General features: G+C 43.9%; 1 protein-coding gene across 1 annotated transcript; it reads right to left on the bottom strand.

Moving 5' to 3' along the window:
- Positions 1-765: 765 nt before the first annotated feature.
- On the bottom strand, positions 766-15,065 carry CRLF3 (cytokine receptor like factor 3). The gene is made up of 8 exons (XM_032199450.1): positions 14,935-15,065; positions 12,888-13,095; positions 10,922-11,009; positions 10,278-10,455; positions 8,558-8,780; positions 7,748-7,880; positions 4,181-4,293; positions 766-3,874 (listed from the first exon to the last, which is right to left on the bottom strand). Exons 1-8 carry the CDS (start codon positions 15,055-15,057, stop codon positions 3,621-3,623), a joined length of 1,320 nt encoding a protein of 439 aa, XP_032055341.1. The 5' UTR covers positions 15,058-15,065; the 3' UTR covers positions 766-3,620.
- Positions 15,066-15,274: the final 209 nt, after the last annotated feature.

Below are 15,274 nucleotides of genomic sequence, written 5' to 3'. Positions count from 1 at the left end.
TGGGACGAACGTGTTGCTGTTAGACCAGCTCCTGTTTATAAATCTGCTCTTCCATGCTGACACAACCAAGAAAACAAGAGTTTTTGATGAAGTAGGTAAGTCTTCCCTTCCAAGACTGTTACCCGTTGTTCCTAAGTTGCTTGATTTAAGACTGAAGCTGTACTCTTTAGGACAAATACTCTACAACTTAAGAAGTAGGTAGTTGATATGAATGTTGTATTTGAGAGGAAGTTACCCTGACAGCTACCTTATTTACTGGTTTCATGAGTTATGTTCCATTCAAAAGACACCAAAGAAAGGGAGCAGGCTGCAGATAAAACAGAACTAAGGGAGTAAGAAAAACTTTTAATTCAACATGGACCTAACTTGAAGAGGATCAAACACCCACTTCTTGGTTATCAGTAATGGTAGCCAAAATCTACTTTGTACATGATTTGCAACATTTAATGTAACTAAAGAAATGTAAGCAGTAAACTAAAGACATGTTAGTAAGATTGAATATTGAGGGAAGTAGTGAGAAATGCTTTCACTAATAAAGCAAGAAAAATATTTTTGCAAGAGATGTCAGTTTAGATCTAAACTACATGAAAGTAAACAATTGCTCAAAGAATATACAGGACTTATGAGAAACAAGATGAAAATGAGGAAAAATTGAGGAGCTCTTATTAAGACAGATGCAATGCTACAGAATGCATTTATATTCTTGTTAGGTAAACTCAGTGGTTCCCCACTTTTATGCCCCAATCAACAATTTACTACAACATACACAGCTGTGGGATAAAACTTTATTTAAAAAAAATCAAATTTCACTTGACACAAATGTCTCAGTTTTGAGGTAAGAGAATGTACTAGCTTCAGAAAACAACTTTCAGGATTTCATAGGCAGTTAACGCTCTTAGAGTCTTGCAAGGCTCCAATAGCTAGAGGTGAAAAACTGTAAAGGATGTGCCAAGTCTTCTATCTAGCTGAATGCTGCTGTGAAAGAATGGAGCTTAACCCTTTTTTTATCTAAAGAACCAACATAAGCTTGGATTACCTTGTTTTCTTACTCAGGTCTTGCCCTGAGATTCTTCACCCCTCCCAGGTTTGAGATATGCTTCTCCTAAGAGGTGGTTGTACAGTACCTAATTTGTGATCTGGGCAGCTAGTCTTATGTTCAGTTAGAAATACAAAATTGGCAAGCTGGCCCTGTTCAAGATGCAACTTAAAAATTTATGTCAGAAGAACTATTTAGTCTATTGCCATCCTCAGCTCTCAAGGGGAACAGTAGGGGCCTCCTGGGTAGCCCTTCACAGTCATCTTAAGCTGCTTTCTGTGTATATGCCGAACAAACTGACGAGGCATTACCATCTCTGGAAGTACCTGAATTCAAGACTTTAAGTTTCATGATCTATTATGCTGGTAAATATCCTGCAGAATCAAGTCTGACTAGGCCCTCCAAAAGCAGGTGAAGAGGTACCTGAGCTGCTTATTCCTCAGAAATGTAGATATTCACTATTTTAATTTCCATACAGTAAAAGTACTGAGTTACAACTAGTACCTGACACCTGAAGTCTTACTAATAAAACTACCAGCACTACTAATTGGAGCAAGATTCAAGTTGGCTGCTGGCTGGAGTGCCAGCCTGATCCCCTAAACACAACTGACAGTTTGATCATCTACTTGACTTTCACAGCTATAACATAAGAACTGTATTCAAGATGTGACAGCTGGGCTACAGCACAATTTTGACAACACTCGTCACAATAATTCAAAGGAATTCGAAGTATAGGATATGGTAAAAGTGAAATAGTTACACTTGATTAACTGAGAATGCTGCAGCTATTTCATTGCTAGCACAGAAGAATAATAAACCTGTGGGTGTCCAGTCTTTCCTCCTTCCTTCATGTTTTATAATACATTCTAATTAATTCTATATGTTTTTTCAATTCCTCTGAAACTTCTCAATTTTTTTTCTTGTAAATGGTAATAATATTAGCTGTCATTATCTTCTGGAATTCATGTACCCCTACTACCAATGCTTGGGGCAAAATGCAGGCAGGACAACTCATTTTTGTACTGACAATTTGAATGGGGAGTATTAATACACCGTAATGAAACTTATGCTAGCATAAAGGGATAATATAGTATGTTGAAAGTGGTGAAGAAGGGCAGGGTGATTGTCTAGGTTTTATAAAAAGAACTTGCCCCTCTAACATGTTGAAATGTATATTTTTAATTGAACTTAATGCAATGAAAACCTTTTTTAAGGGCCTCAATGAGCATTACTTTAAAGAATACTTTAAATGCAGTTTCATCTTTTGACCAGGAATAGTCCATGTGACAAGCTCATTATAAATCTTATTCCCCTCTTAAGGGGAATACTGGTAACTTTATGTAGATTTTAAATTACTGCCTAGTACTTTTTTATCCCATCCTACTACAGTGAGAAGAGAGCTAAACTAGCACCACACTGTACTCTGCTTTGACTGCCACAGGTTAAATCTACCAGCAGTGTCTGCCTTAGGCCCTTCTCTGTTACCTCCTAACTTGCACCTCCAGCTGCAGTCCCAGCTTGCTCAGACAGCACGCCACTGTGTGTGGCCTCAGCTGGCTGCAGTGGCTGCACCAGCAGCAAGGGAGGCCTTGTACTCCCCTGTAATAGTATGAGTGAACAGCTGGGATTTCTAGGAGTCCTGTACAGCACAAAACCACCTCAAGGTCACTATTGCTGGGACAGCAGAAAGTTGCCTCTGCATCTTAACACGGCTCTGTGAGGAATCATGGCTGCCCTCCGCATGTCATACTTCAGCATGACACCGCCCAGACATCAGCTACAAAGTAAAATATAACTAGGAAAGACATTCAGACCAGAGAAGGATAACTGTCCAGCTGTGGGCATTGGTCTAATGTGAGACAAGTGTCAGCATTAAGTTGAGGATGTAAGCACCACCCTGCAACTACTCTAGAAAATCTATTCTAAGATACAGGGAACAGTTCAAGAAATACATGGAAGTAAGGCACTTAGATAAAACCAAGTCATTTAACAGACTGGGTACATATCTGAACAAACACCATGGCTCAGACATCCTTGTTTTGGGGGAAATGAACAGTACCGTGCATGGAAGAAACTGTGGTTGCATGCAGAACCCACTATCCATTCATATTATTAAGGCAGCATTGTGTACAAGGAAGCATAGCAAGGCATCACTGCTCTAAATACTTTGCTCTTTTTATGAGTGGTATAAATAAAGCTTTGGTCCATTACCTCCAACCCCCTAACGTTTATAGGCTTATTTCACAGAACAGCAGCATTAAGCAAAGTTAATTTCATACAATAAGCGTACCCTGAGACTAGAGTACAACAAAATACTGACAAAACTCAAGTCTGGAGGAAAAAAAAAAAAAAAAAGGGTAAAGTCTTCTGGACTTGCTTAAATTAATGTCTACACCAATGCCTGTTTCGCTTTTTCCAGAGTAAAAAACCCAATGTTTCACAACTTTTGAAATGAATCCAGTAGGAAGTACAATATAGCGGAGTTCAAGTAGTACAAAGATTGTTGGTATCAAACAGCTGGAAATCCAGCTTTTGACATTACAGAGTATAGCAAGAACAAGAATCCCTTCACTCACATGAGCTGCTAAAACACCAGAACTTTCCAGCCTGGGTATGAAAACGAACATCCAAAATACAAAGAGACACAGCACTGATCCAGTACCCAGTCAAAGACCACTTCCCTGTTGTTAGAGCTAATGGTTACTCTAAGCTTGAAGTTTCCTCCCTCATTGCTGGAAGGTCCTAACTGCACAACTTCCATGTCAAATGTCACAGTTGATCCAGAAGTAACAGCAGGCAGTTGGTTTGTCATCTCTTTTCCGTTTACAAACACTGCCCCTGAAACAGTCAAGGTATCAAACATTATTTTTCATTTTCTATACATACCAACATGCAAGGCTGCCTGTGTTTGGCAGGCAAGTAGAAACGAAAGGCAATCCTGTCACATTGCTTTTTGTCACATCAAACAGGTTGCAGTAACTGCATGCAGGAGATCCATGATCTCACCAAAGATGATAACTGCATGAGCAGCGTACACACAACGTGGGTGAAGTTGTTTGTGTATTATCCAGGGATAAAAAGGACTAAGGACTGCAGTATTTGGGGAAAAAAAACCCACATTCTTCAGTTATGTGATTGACTCACCATTTGTGCTAATACACACAGCCTTGTCCCGCTGCAAAGAATCGTAGCCATTCTGCTGCTCCACACACACTCCCAGGCTGTCTCGTCTGTCTGGCTGTCCCACGGTTTCAATTCTACCAAGCAAAAAGTCAGGTCAAACCCTGAAGCTTTACACAAAAGCATACAATGAAATTCCCAGTAACACCCTGTCATGTAAGACTTCTGCACTGTGCTCCAGGGCTTTCACCAAATTCATTGGGCTCTTGCAGCTGAGTAAGAGTGCTTCTGTATCTGGGTGTTTTCTCATGTACTGCCTTTTCTGAAAGGTGCTAAACCATGGTTTTGGGAGAGCCTGAGTGACTCAGGAAACTCAACTGGTCTTTTCTAGGAAGTAAAGCGATGGTTATTTTCTGTACAGTTTAAGAGAGGGAGAAGCACTGATCCTCAGTTGTTGTCAAACAACAGGAAACCCCAAGCAGAAGCTTTTAAGAACTGAAAATTAAACTGGGCAGTAGGCTGGCACACAATGAGTTAACTCTGTCAAGACAAACAGGGAAGATAAAATTGGAACCATGTTTTACTGCTGCACTCTGTTAGGTTTTTCAGTCTCCTGGGAATATCACTAAGATAGCAAGAGCCTTGTGCTGTAAAGCAAAACAAAATTAAAAGTTAAAATATCCAAGAATCTTTTAATTTGGAAATGATCCACAATGCTTTCCCAAAACAACTTCAAATGAGAAATTGAATTAATTTTGGTACCCTAATCTAGATTTTAAACTTTGAGTTACTGGTAAAGTTTTATAAACAGCTATATTATAAACAGCAAAGCCTTTGTGCACAAGGTAATGTTAATTCATTCCATCCCTAGTTAAAGGAGCTTTTCTTGAGATTTCTGTCAGTACAAACACTTACTTCCAACCCACAAATGACAAAAAAAAAAAAAGAAAAAAGGCGTAGTTATAGACCCATTAAAAAGTAAGAATTCTATCCTATCAATCTGCACCCACACTTACTCATTTTTGTATACCCTTTTCTGCAGAGCACTGTGAAAGTAACCTGGATCAGCAGCACCAGAAAGAAAAAACGATGACACAAGCAGCAGGACAGCAATACTGTGAGGTAGGAGCAATGGTACCCCCAGACTGGGATCATTTACACAGCAGCCAGTCTAGGACCAACTGAACTGTTTAGGTTCAGCTCTCTCAGTGAATCCAGGCTGAGGCCATGTTTCGCATCATGCACTTCTGTATTGATCACATCCAGGCTTTCCAGCATCACTACATCACCATCCTTAACCCCTAGAGAGCCAATACCAAACCTTCCTTACACCATAAAGAGGAAGCACAACACGATTGCCCAAGACAAGGGCCAACCACACAGTTCTCCCATGGCCTTCCCTCCCTAGCATGGAAAAGAAGGCCAGGATATGGCATAGATCACCATTCCTCTCCTTACCTGGTTTTGTTTTTACAGTGATAAATAAATAGCCAGCTCAAGAACAGTACAGAGCATCACTACACAGCCTCCTAAGCTTTGCTTTACTGGACCGATCTTTCCTACAACATTAACAAAGTTTTCCAGCCTTTATGATCTTTAAGGACTTAAAATTTGTTTACATGGTAGGAACAATGCTCAGTGGAACACCATTCAAATCCCCTTCACTGCTTCCAGTGCTGCAGAGCAAATGACTTTGCCCCAGTCACTGCATATACGCATTGAAACAGTTCAACCACCACCAGTTTCCATTTGTCTCAGAGCACAGAGAAGTAAATCTATGGGTGATCACACACACTTCCTTTTAATAGCTTTAAGGAGAGTTGTGGTGGGCTCCTGGCAGCCCAATCTTCACACTGCCTCTGCTGGATGTCCTCAAATCAGCACCCTGCCCAGACTGGCTGTGGCTCCCTACTGCAAGCGGAAACTTCAGAGACAGCTGCAGAGCTGGTCCCTGGGGAGAAACGTCACCTTCCCGAGGGCAGCTCCCTGAAGGCTGCAGAGAAACAGGATGAGTCTTGACTTAAAGCAACGCTCTTTTCCTCCAACTAGTCCAAATGCCTTACCTCAGAGGATAACTAAAGCAGTCTATCTTTTAAAAACAGATACAAAGCACTGCATTTATTACAGCTTCACTTTTCACTGATGAGATATTCCTGTGTCCTGAATGCACTGGAAGAATACAAAGCTGCTTCACAAACATCTGTAACGTGAACCTCGCTTACTTGGTTTGCTCTGCAACCCACTTATCCCCTTGTGAATATAGTTTTGTTTCAACAGATGGAGAAACCAAGCACCAAATATTACATCTCACAGCTTAGCAAAATCTTACACACTCTGAAACAGGAAGCTACTCTCCAGCCTTGGAAAAGGAACACAACCGATTTGTCAGGTTGTCTTCAATCGTAACATTCATGTCATTACAATTCTCAAGGACACGTGCTTGTTGCTGCTCTGCCATCCTGAAACAATCTCATCTTGGAGAGAAGTCCACAACACTAAACTGTAAAGATTTTCATGTGTTACCAATAGAGAAAGATAAAAGGATGTTGGTCTGAAACAGAACCAAGGAAAACCTCAAAGTTCTGCCTTTAATTTCACAGGCACTTCTGAGCCAAAAGATGTTACATCTACCAACAGATTTCAAATGAAAGCTTCGGGTCTTTTTATCCTATCCCAGACAGGACAACTGAATACATCCTCATGCTACAACCATCTCAAGTTAAGATAATTTATCAGGAAGGGAGAAATGACACACCGTGTTACAAAAAGTATCATGAACAACGCCCTTAAATTATCTTTGGGGGTTGCCTACTGTACAGCAAGTAGTTTTATTTAACCAAGAGAAAGATGAAATAAAGCTTCAGAGTCTCTGAGGTCTGTAACTACAGCTGACAAACCCATAAGGAAGTTCCTCACACCCAGTTAAACAGTGTTATCTCGGGAAAATGACTACAGGCAGCAGAGCTGCCAAAGTTTTTAATTACATTCTGTATCAAATGTAAAGCTTGAATTTCACAAGATATCTTTTCCAATCAAGACCTTCTAATGCCAGGAGTCTGCTGAGCAATAATTATCTCAGAGGTTAAAGACAGTGGTGCCAGACTGTCAACGTTATCTGTCTTGAAAAAACATGCATTTTCCCATCCAATGTCATCAAAATGTGGATAGTCTGGGAAGAAAAGAACCCACTGGCTAAAGAACCCACTGGCTAAAAAGACTCAATGGAAAGTCTCCACTGACTTCTAGCAAGCCAGTAAGAGATGCTACAAAACAACAGAAAACTCCGTGTTCCACAGATTTGCTCACCATGGGCTATATTTCACTTTCCCTCAGGAGTTCACTCTAGTCTGTGCTAGATAGGTGCAGGTCCTACAAAAACATCAGGTGTTCTCCTAGAGTTGGGAAGCAGAAGTAATGAAAAAGATGTTCAGACTTCACACAGACATGATATCTTAATTTGGTCTGAGCTAATACAGAATTCAAACACGTATCATGACTCAGGTTTACATACAATTACGATAAAACAGACAAGAGAAGGAATTTCAGTTCACAGTAGGTGCACCGGACAAAAGCTATCAAGAAAGTACTTGCCTGAATGTTAACGTTTGCCCACAGAAATAAGTAGGAGCTTTGGAGTAGAGCACACCACATGACTGAGAATCATTTCGAAGTGCTATGTTTCTTCGACTGCTCAGGCTGTAACCCTCCAAACCAGTTGTCCATTCTTCAAAGAAAAAAGAAATAGAAGCATGGACTTCAATTAGACTAGTTACAGTCCGTGCAAAATACTGTCAGTTGCAATGTCCACTCAGTTTACCTCATATGAAGCTTAAGCTAAGTAAAGAACGGGGGCTGTTTTTGCTTTCTTCTGATGGAGAGATTTCTTTTCCAAATCCGTTATAATCACAGAATATATTTTCCAGCTCACAGGGTTTGCCAGAAGTTTACTCTGTGCTGCAATCCCTGTGAAGTCATCTTGCAGGCAAAAGAAAACCTGTGACCCACTGCATTTACAAAACTGAAAGTGAAGATGAAATTGAGGTTTTCTCTCAATACAAGATAACTTGGTCATCAAAGAATTTTTAGGAAGGGAGGAGACAAGGGGAAAAAGATCTTGACTTCTGGCCTGCAAGCACTGTCTCAGAGATGGTTTCCAAGGCTAAGCACTAAGCTGCCTGCTGGAACAGCTCACTGCCTCTCGCACTACCAAGCTGAAATCCAAATTCAGCAAAGAGTAACTTCTAGTATGAAGGAACAGATAGCTCATCATATATCACACCTGTATCATAGGTAAGGAAACCCCACCACTGCACAAAAAGCAGCTCCATTCAACTATGGACCTTCAGGAGCACTATGCTGATGACAGAATTAAGATGAAGACGAACAGCAAGGAAACAGTACCATGGGGCACTAGCGTGGTGCGGCCGATCTGAGGAACACTCCATGGACTCCACTCTTGCCGTCCATCTCCTCGGGCACAGACTCTGAACTGGTAATCGACATTAGGATCAATGTGCAGTACTATGAACTCTGTCTCTGAGCCAACATACACATCTTCAAAGTGACTGGCAGTGCTCTTACGATATTGCAGTCTGTAATCTTGTGGTACAAAGTCATCGTCCACCTAGAGAAACACGTATTACATTAATATGTAATTAATGTGTGACCCTGCCCTTTTTTTGCCTTCCACCTCTGAAGCAGCACACATTAGGATCGTATTGCAGACTGTCAGCAGAGGCAATTCAGGGTAACAAGGTATTAAAGAGCAGAAAGCACGCCTTATAGAAAATAAAATCAGTCTCCAAAACAACTAATAAAAAAAAAAAATTGATCACAGCTTAGAAGTAGCTACAGAAGGAACAACGCAGAGCTTATCAGCTTATCAGTCTAGCAGAGACATAACAAGATCCTTAAGCAAAAGCTGAAGACAAATTTGGAGACAAAATTCAGTGCCAACTTTTAACAGCAAGAAGAGTTCACAGTTATCCTTCATAATCCGTTCCAGGGAAAAACTTCCAATTCTTTGATATCTCTAAGTCAAAGGAGTGTTTTCCCCCCCCCCCCCACAAAAGCTCTACTATCACTCAAACGACCAAATTCAGGAACTCTTTATAACACAGAAAAATGAGACTACATGTTACAATCGTGCCTATGCTTTCACACTCTGAATCCACATCCTTTACAAGGTAAGGTGACGAATGCCTGGCTGTTGCTAGAAAAACAAAAGTTTGTTTCGTGCTGCCAAGGAACATAGAGCTGTCCAACAATGACTAAACCACATCAGAACATAGCAATGGTTTACTCAAAAATAGTTCTTGTATATCAAAGAGAGACTCCTTGAGTAGCTAATGCCAATATTAAAATATCTTCTCTTTCTATCCACTCCATTTCCCTAAGAACACAAATGTGTTTAAGTGTAAAAGCCTAACAGAACAGGTTCAGCCTCCTCTGGATGATAATCCTGGGTCTGCTAAAGCATCTTCAAACCGAACCAAAGCACCACCCCAGCAATGAGGTTCAGTCTCAACAACAGCATTTAGCCATTGCTGCCACACAAAAGCAGCACGTGGTTCCACAGCATGAATGGCTTTGTGTGAATCACATCTGTCAGAAACACACCAGGGATCTTTGGTCGTGTTTGTACAACAGCAGCACAGGTGGATTACTCTCTGCTATTTGTTTAGTGGGAAGAGTACGTGCAGGAGGCAGTGCCTGCTTGTCCAGCATCTGGCACTTGTTTAAGCGTGGGAAGGAGGGGCAGCAGTGTTTCCAGCTGTTCCTCCCGACTTTTCCACAGACAGGGAAGGAGACTGCACGGCAGAGGTGCACTCATGCACTGGCCCTTTCTGCCCGCACATGGAGGCAGGGCACGCAGCAAGAGTCTGAGGCAGAAGTGTCACCATCAGGCAGACACAAGCCTCAGCACCATCCACAACGTCACCAGATTACCTTGCCTTTAAACAAGGCAATTATCATAAAAATATTTTCTGAAGTTTTTAACTACACGCTGGAGTGCACTATTCCCTGAAGGCAGCAGAGAATCCAGAATGAAAGGAGATTTTTCAATTTATTTCAAGAAAGCAAAAGCCTGAATGATTTTCAGCCAGGATATTTTACCTACCTTACACCATCGGACTAAAATACCTCCAGGCTTCTCAACAAATTCCTCTAACTGTACAGGTGGGCGAGATGCTACAGTTCCATGTCTGAATATTTCATTTTTCAGTATGGTAAGAAGGCAGTCATCCAGCTGGGCAGATAAACAAGGCACATCAACCAAGGAGGGCACTTCTGGTAAGCTGAGAAAGGAAGAGTTTGCTGTAATGAAAGGGGCCAGCCTCTACAAATTCATGTTTTGCCCATACACTTGAATCTGTACAAACTTAGCAAAGAGAGAACAGCTGCAGAAATTGGCACGTGCATTTCGAACTTAAAAGGCTCAGAAAACACCCAGCATTTCAGCCCTAACCAAACTGTCTGTTTCTCAGTAAATACTCTGTAACACAGGCTGTTCCACAGGGAGGGGTTTCACCATTGACAAATAAACAGCCGGTATTTCTACAGAACATATGCAGGTTGAAAACTACTCCATTCTGTGGCTGCCAAACCCAAAAAAGCCTATGAAATAAACAGGAGAGAAACAGCTCAGATAAATCTCTTAAAGGAATGGAAGACAGGACTTGTGTTTCAAAGCAGAAAAAATCCCCATGGAGGAGCAGCACATGTGCCACTGCCTCCAACCACCTCAGTGTGACAGTATCTTACCTATCTAGCTGAATATGTAAAGCTTTTTTTGTAAAGTTGCAAAGTTTTTCATTCTGTTGTCCCACATCTCCATGGACTGCACTCTCTCCTGGAATCAAATGGTAGAAATATTACTAATGAGAAAATGTCCAAGTAAGGCATTCTTTGCTTCAAAGAATAACCAGTTCTGACACGAACAGCCAATTAAACATGAAGCTTTCTCAGCACCTTTGCTCGACTCTAAGCTAGAAAATAAAATTACAGTTAACAACATAAAGCCTATCTAGCAACTTCTGAAGCTCTCAAACTTCCCGTAGACACATCCATAGCACGTAATAATTTGCCTCAGGTCTCAAGCAGCAGCAGAACTGGGGTTGGATGCCAGAAATCCCTTTCTCCATCTGCTTTAAAGTAAGAAAAAAGTAAAGCACCTTCATTGAGCAGAAAATCAAAAAGCAGTAGCTTAAAAGTGAAAAATAATTTCACCCATTGCTCTGTTTGCTACAATGTAAGTGGTCAGTATTGTCATAATGAATGAAGTAATCCATGAATTAAAGTCTGGAGATAAACAGAAGTCTTCTCATAAGCTTTCCATATAAAGTCGTGTCCTGCACTTCAGCTTACAGGGATGTATGCTCCATCTATCTGATTTATGGTAATTCACAACATAAGCAAGCTCAGTTCTTTTCCAAATGGAGAATTACAAACATTACAAATCTCTAATGAAAAGCATACGTCATAATTGGCAGCAAGAGATTTAATAAGCATGGAGGCTTAACTCCTCTCTGACTCATGCAATCTCAGCTCACTTTATCGACACGACTGAGCAGTGCCTGTGTGTGTGTGCAGAGACAACAGCGACCCGTGGGATGGGAGACGCGCAGCTAGTCAGATCCTCAGGAGATCTGACAAACCTGTAGAAAGCAGAGGCGATCTTTGTCACCACCCTGTGATTCAGTAACTTGAGATGTAAAATAAAAACAAGGTGATTACCAGCTGTCCCAGAGCTGTGGTGCTGGAAATAAACCAATAAATTAATCCTTAAATATTGTCGCTATTCCTGTGAGCAGGAGGCGCAGCGGTACCAAACCAGCATGTTTTTTAAGCACTAAGCTCACTGCTGAGCGCAAGCTGGTACATTTCCTACCCAAGGGAGGCTGCTCAATACCCTTTAGTTCACAGAACTGAGATCATGTTGAAAGAAAGTTAAAGTTGAGACATGAGAACAATGCAAGGAAACTGCCAACATACTCATGGCTCAGACATGCTCCCAGTAGGTTCTCCAGTCTGGGGAAAACAGTCAAGAGTGACATTCCTTTCTGCCTAGGTATTTAGCATCAGTAGGATACAAACTTACAACAGAATATGTTAGTTCAGGTTGGAAGGAGGGTACAAGTAACTTTCTGCAAGTCCAGAATGTTAGGACAAATGTTTGCTCACTCAGTCTGCACAGTATGTCACTTTGCAAGACAGATATATTCAAATTTTAAATGATTTTATTCCATGATGAGAGCTACTGGACCACAACAGACGAAGTTTATCCTTACAGAGGACAGACATTAAAGCTTATTCACACCTGAAATTCTACTGGACTCAGTTGCTAACTTAGTAAGACCAGAGACATTTTGCTATATGGTACCTGAGATGCATTTTATTTCAAAGTAGCTTGATAAACTCATTCTAGAGTGGTGGAGTGCAGGACACCCCTGCAGCAAGGCACATTTCTAAAAGCAGATACTCCCAGTCCTTAAGAGAAGGCTGCACTGACACACATACATCCTAGGATTGGAGTGAAATATTAAAGCACAAGGTAAAAATTGATCAGCTCCTCAGACTACCCAACTTTTAATCTCTTCTTAACACTTAATTTGAGAGGAGTCCAAAATGAGCCAAGCATGCCGATGCTAACAGGAACATTTGAGAAAAGACTTTGAAAAGAGACACACTGGAAGGCAGAACTAAGGCTGGGTACTGGGTCCTGCCTTACCTTCCTGGAGCAGATCATCAGCAGTGCTGACTCCGTGCTCTATTAGCTTCTGGCATTCGTCCAGCGGTTTGATGCTCTCTTGTTCTATAGCATCCACTTCCTGCAGCAATGACATCAGTCGCTCATCCAACAGCTTCTTTAGGGTCCCTTTTAAATCGTTAAAGTGTTGCTCGAGTACATCTCTGGTCAGCGTTGCGCTTTCTCTGATCTAAATTCAGGTGACAGGAAAGGAGGACTCAGGATAAAGGCAAAGACCAGGCACGTCTTTTATTGTTCTGAAGCACCTCATCTGCACCTGTGTGTGAAGTCAGCTCTAAAAAAAAGGACACAGGCAGCTAACAAACAAGCTACTGTAGTCATTTAGCACACCTACAGGAGGGAAGGAGGCAAAGAAACTAGCACAGACCAGGGGAAGGGCGTATTAGCACAGCAAATCAAGGTAACTTCTGGGGCTTGAGCTGAATACAACTTGGGTTACTTGTACTTCACTCGAGGAATTCTTGCCAGAAAAGTCTGAATGCTTTGTAGGTCCTCCTGCCCTGCCAGCCCTCACAACCGTTGGGATTCCATTCAAACACCACTCTGCCATCACACACAAGCAATCCTTGGTGGAATGAGGAGACAGCAGACTTTCAGAAGTCTATATAAAACCCCTTTTCCAGACCACATCCCCTCATTAGATTTTTAAGATCTTACTAAAGCTGCTTTTTTTTCAATCCTTTCCAAACAACCACCTTTGAATTTGTCTGTGCTCAGGGTTACAGCATGGGGTGAACAGCAAATCTGATCGGATTCTGGAGGAGCCAGGCCACAGAAGATTCTACAAGTGTTCATAAAATATTGGCACTCACTGAATCTAAGGAAGAAAATGCGTTTGAAAACCCTTGAACTAACACTGCAAAACTCAGAGGCAAAAAAGTTGTTCATATGAAGATGTGTAAGTTACACACACGAGGAAATGCTGCAACATGCATGCTGCCTTACACGTAATTTCTAGATCTTTAGAACTACAGACAACCAACACAGGAAGTTCTCTGGTTAGGTAAAACAAATTTCCTCTTCAAGTAATATTCACGAACCTCTACAGCTGCCGCACAGCTCGGTTTCCCTTCTCTTGCTATTTCAATGCTTCAGAAAAAAGGAAGTGTTCGGCTTTGTGCAGGGGTGGGGTGGAGGAAGGCCGAGCAGCCACTTCTCTAAGCCCGCTACCTCCATTACGTGTGGATACAAATCAAACAAGGCTCGGGGCTTGGGACATACAAGGTCCTGAGCATGCAGCGAAACAAAGCTCTGGGAAATCTCGTCCCATCGGTCCGAAAGGAGAGGACACAGTGTAAGTGCCCTGAAGTGCTTTTCCTATCACCTGCACCCACTGGTCCCCAAGCAATGAAACTTCTGCTACCTGAGCCCCAGCGTAAGGCACTCAGCACTTGGGGACTGGGGGAACCCTTGTGTGGGTGTCGTGTGGCTGCTTCTCCGTGGGCAAACAGCGTGTGGTCATGGGCACGGAGAGCAAGAGCAGAAACAGACGCAGACAAGCGGCCACAGCAGCAAGGAAAACAGGTTCGGGGTTGGTACGCGTGGGGTTAGCAGGAGACACCCTGAGACTGCAGCGCCTGGGTTTGGGCAGGCACAGCCAGCCCGGCCACACGCAGCCCGTCCTGCTGAGGAGCTCCCGGCACTGCGGCGCTGAGAGGAGCTCACAGGGCACGGCTCCTGCCCCCCAGCCCCGGGCACCCCCGGCGGATTTCCAGCGGGTTTCCGCGTGCCGGGCCCGGCTCCAGAGCAGCGGGAGCGCCCCGGTCCCGTCCCGTTACCCCTGGGCTCCCTCAGCGGGGCGCTGGCGGCAGGGCCCCGAGGTGCCGGTGGCTGTGCGGGAGCCGGGCCCCCGGGCGCTGCCCCCGCCCCGCCGGGCACCCCTGGGCCAAGGCGGGTCCCGCCCGCTCCGTGCCCCGGCCGGCCCCGGTACCGGCGGGCAGGGGCAGGGCCCGGCTCGGCAGCGCCCGGTCCGTCCCGGCGCGGCCCCTCCGCCCCCACGGCCCCGCACCTGCTGCCGCGCCTGCTGCAGCCCCCCCAGGCGGTGCCGCAGCTCCCGGCGGTAGCTCCGCGCCGCCTCGATGCTCTCCCGAGCCTCCTGCAGCAGGAGCCGCGCCTCGGCCTCGGCCTCCATCGGCGGCCGCGGCGGGCAGGGGGCGGGGCGGGGCCTGGCGGAGGGGCGGGGCTTGAAGAAAGGGGCGTGGGCTGAGGAAAGGGGCGTGGTCTCTCCCCAGGGCGCCGTGCCCCGAGGGGCGGGGCGCGGCACGGCGCGCAGCCAATGGCCGCCGGGGAGCGAAGGGGGCGTGGCCGCGGCGCCGACCGTTGGAGCGGGCTCGGGGAGGGGAGAGGGG

This window comes from Aythya fuligula, chromosome 18 (genome assembly GCF_009819795.1).
Source record: "Aythya fuligula isolate bAytFul2 chromosome 18, bAytFul2.pri, whole genome shotgun sequence".
Taxonomy (NCBI): Eukaryota; Metazoa; Chordata; class Aves; order Anseriformes; family Anatidae; genus Aythya; species Aythya fuligula.
The sequence above is the reverse complement of the archived record's forward strand: the minus strand, read 5'-3'. Positions and strand labels throughout refer to the sequence as shown.

Excerpts from the sequence above, each read along its gene's own strand:
- CRLF3 (XM_032199450.1), bottom strand. The coding sequence starts at position 15,057 with ATGGAGGCCGAGGCCGAGGCGCGGCTCCTGCTGCAGGAGGCTCGGGAG. Across the intron at positions 4,294-7,747 it reads GGGCAAACGTTAACATTCAG|AATTGAAACCGTGGGACAGC; the intron begins GCAAGTACTTTC and ends TTTGCTTGGTAG. Across the intron at positions 3,875-4,180 it reads TGTGTGTATTAGCACAAATG|GGGCAGTGTTTGTAAACGGA; the intron begins GTGAGTCAATCA and ends TGACTGTTTCAG.